Source organism: Asparagus officinalis, chromosome 3, assembly GCF_001876935.1.
Source record: "Asparagus officinalis chromosome 3, Aspof.V1, whole genome shotgun sequence".
Classification (NCBI taxonomy): domain Eukaryota; kingdom Viridiplantae; phylum Streptophyta; class Magnoliopsida; order Asparagales; family Asparagaceae; genus Asparagus; species Asparagus officinalis.
Genome location: NC_033796.1, coordinates 25,071,953 through 25,073,996, shown reverse-complemented (window position 1 = coordinate 25,073,996; position 2,044 = coordinate 25,071,953). Strand labels below are relative to the sequence as shown.

At 35.1% G+C, this 2,044-nt stretch overlaps 1 protein-coding gene across 1 annotated transcript in view; it reads left to right on the top strand.

Annotated features, from left to right (window-relative positions):
- Positions 1,272-2,044, top strand: part of LOC109833467 (glyoxysomal processing protease, glyoxysomal) — a 14,604-nt gene continuing 13,831 nt past the window's right edge. The window contains exons 1-2 of the mRNA XM_020401141.1: positions 1,272-1,449; positions 1,535-1,581. Of these exons, the coding sequence (XP_020256730.1) occupies positions 1,384-1,449; positions 1,535-1,581 (113 nt within the window). The 5' untranslated portion in view covers positions 1,272-1,383. The remainder of the gene's footprint in view (positions 1,450-1,534; positions 1,582-2,044) is intronic.

Genomic DNA, 2,044 nt, shown 5'->3' with positions numbered 1-2,044 from the left:
GTATTTCTTGTGAACGCAAAGTTACAACTAAAACATGTATTTATGGGATCTCGCCTTTCGATTCCGACCAGGGTTAGGACTAAAAGTTTAACTCAAATAGGGAAGGGTCGAAAGTTCTAAATTAAATAAGGAAACAGAAAAGGGGAGCTGCTTCAGTACGCGTGCAGCGGCTCGAGTTCGTGAATAAATTAGCGCGCTAAATCCAACCGTCCGATGGCGTGCTCGTAAATAAGGATCAAAGTATGCCTAATTAGTACATAATTTTGGTCTTTTAGTTATTATTTAATGACCCTAGTCATATTCAGCATTATAATTTTAAAAGAAACTAACCTTAATCGTAGGTTGAGTACATAATTTTATATACTAATGTTTCTTTATTTTTAAAGTTATTATCACTACATTAAACTTTTAGAATTATAGCGCGCTTTTCAAACAATACTTTAGCACGTCTTTCCTAATTTACAAAAAAAAGGGTTATTTGTATATATAACTAGGCTAAATTACTAAATTGTTACTTTTTATTTAATCCCTCTTAACCAGGTTGGTATTAAAAATCCACTCCTTTTGCAATTAGACAATTTTCTTTACTATTGGTGAAAATTTGGAGGAAGAAAACCTATATTTTTATTCAATTATTAAAATTTAATGGTAATCCTCCTAGTCATTTACATCTTCGAAATCACATGAGAAGTCAAGAAATCAACAAATTTATCTGTGTCACATCATCTAAATCCAGCCACATCATTTAAACAAAACCAAATGACATTTTTAAATAAACTCAGAATTAAGCCACGTGAGGTCATACACAATTTTCCTGCAGTAAAAAATAGCTTAATTGTATAAATGGTGTACTTTTAATACCAAGAAGGTAAAAAGTCAGCAAAGAAACTTTTAACACCAAACTGACTAAAGGGGTTCCAAAAAGAGCTAATTTGACAATTTAGCCTATAAATTATGTAAGAAAAATTCTCCCATGACCCAAAATATGGGACCAACATGGGGGATATATAAGGTGTCCCCCTCCTGTTGCATAGTGAGTTGGTCATCATTAAGACTAACATGTGGGACATGTGAGGTGTCCCCCTCCTATTGCATAGTGAGTTGGTCATCATTAATGATGACCAACTCACTATACAATAGAAATGTGACACCTCACATGTCCTCCATGTTGGTCCCATATAGACCATATTTTGGTTCCTGTAGCAAAACTCATTATTTAAACTGGTATTTGTAAAACTATCCCAAATGTCCGTATTCGCAAAAACACCGTCCAAATCATCAATTTTGGTTGAAAAGGAAAGAAAAAAAAAGGCACGAAGCCTGCTGACATCTGCTCTGCCTCTTTTTATCCCGAAGCTCGAGGGACACAACGAGAAGGAGGAGATGGAGGTAACAGAAATCGCCCAATCTGCTCGTAATTTCTCGGTCATGGTCCGGATTCAAGGCCCTGTAAGTTCAATCGATGATTGTTATCTCCACTTTTGATCGCTCGGCTTCATTCAATCCTCTTTTGATTTTTTCCCACTTGTTTCAGGATCCCAAGGGCCTCAAGATGCGAAAGCACGCTTTCCACCTTCATCAGTACGGGAATTTTCCTTTAAATTTCTATAATTTCCGTAAAATTTTGATTTTGATGCTGAATTGCGTATGGGCCTTTATCTGGATGCTCAATCTCGTCTTCAATTTGCCCCTTTAATAAGATGAAACTTGGGAAAATAATAATTACTCTGATAATGAGTTCTATGTGCGTATTTCCCAAAGTTCTACTAAACGTTTTCTATTTCTTTTAATTATGTTAGTGAATTTGAGGGAGAAGATGAATTCGGGATGAGGACTTTATTTGGGTATTTCGCAAAAATGAATCTTTCATATCTGAAACTGTTTAGTCAAAATTTCAGTATATGTTCCTTTTTAGTACTGAAATTCGAGCAAAAACTTATGATTTGGATGCTAAGCACTAATGTGCAGTGCGCGCACCACCACCACCACAAAAAAAAGAAAAAAAGAAAATCAATGATCTTCCTTTCTTTTTTTTTTACCTTGC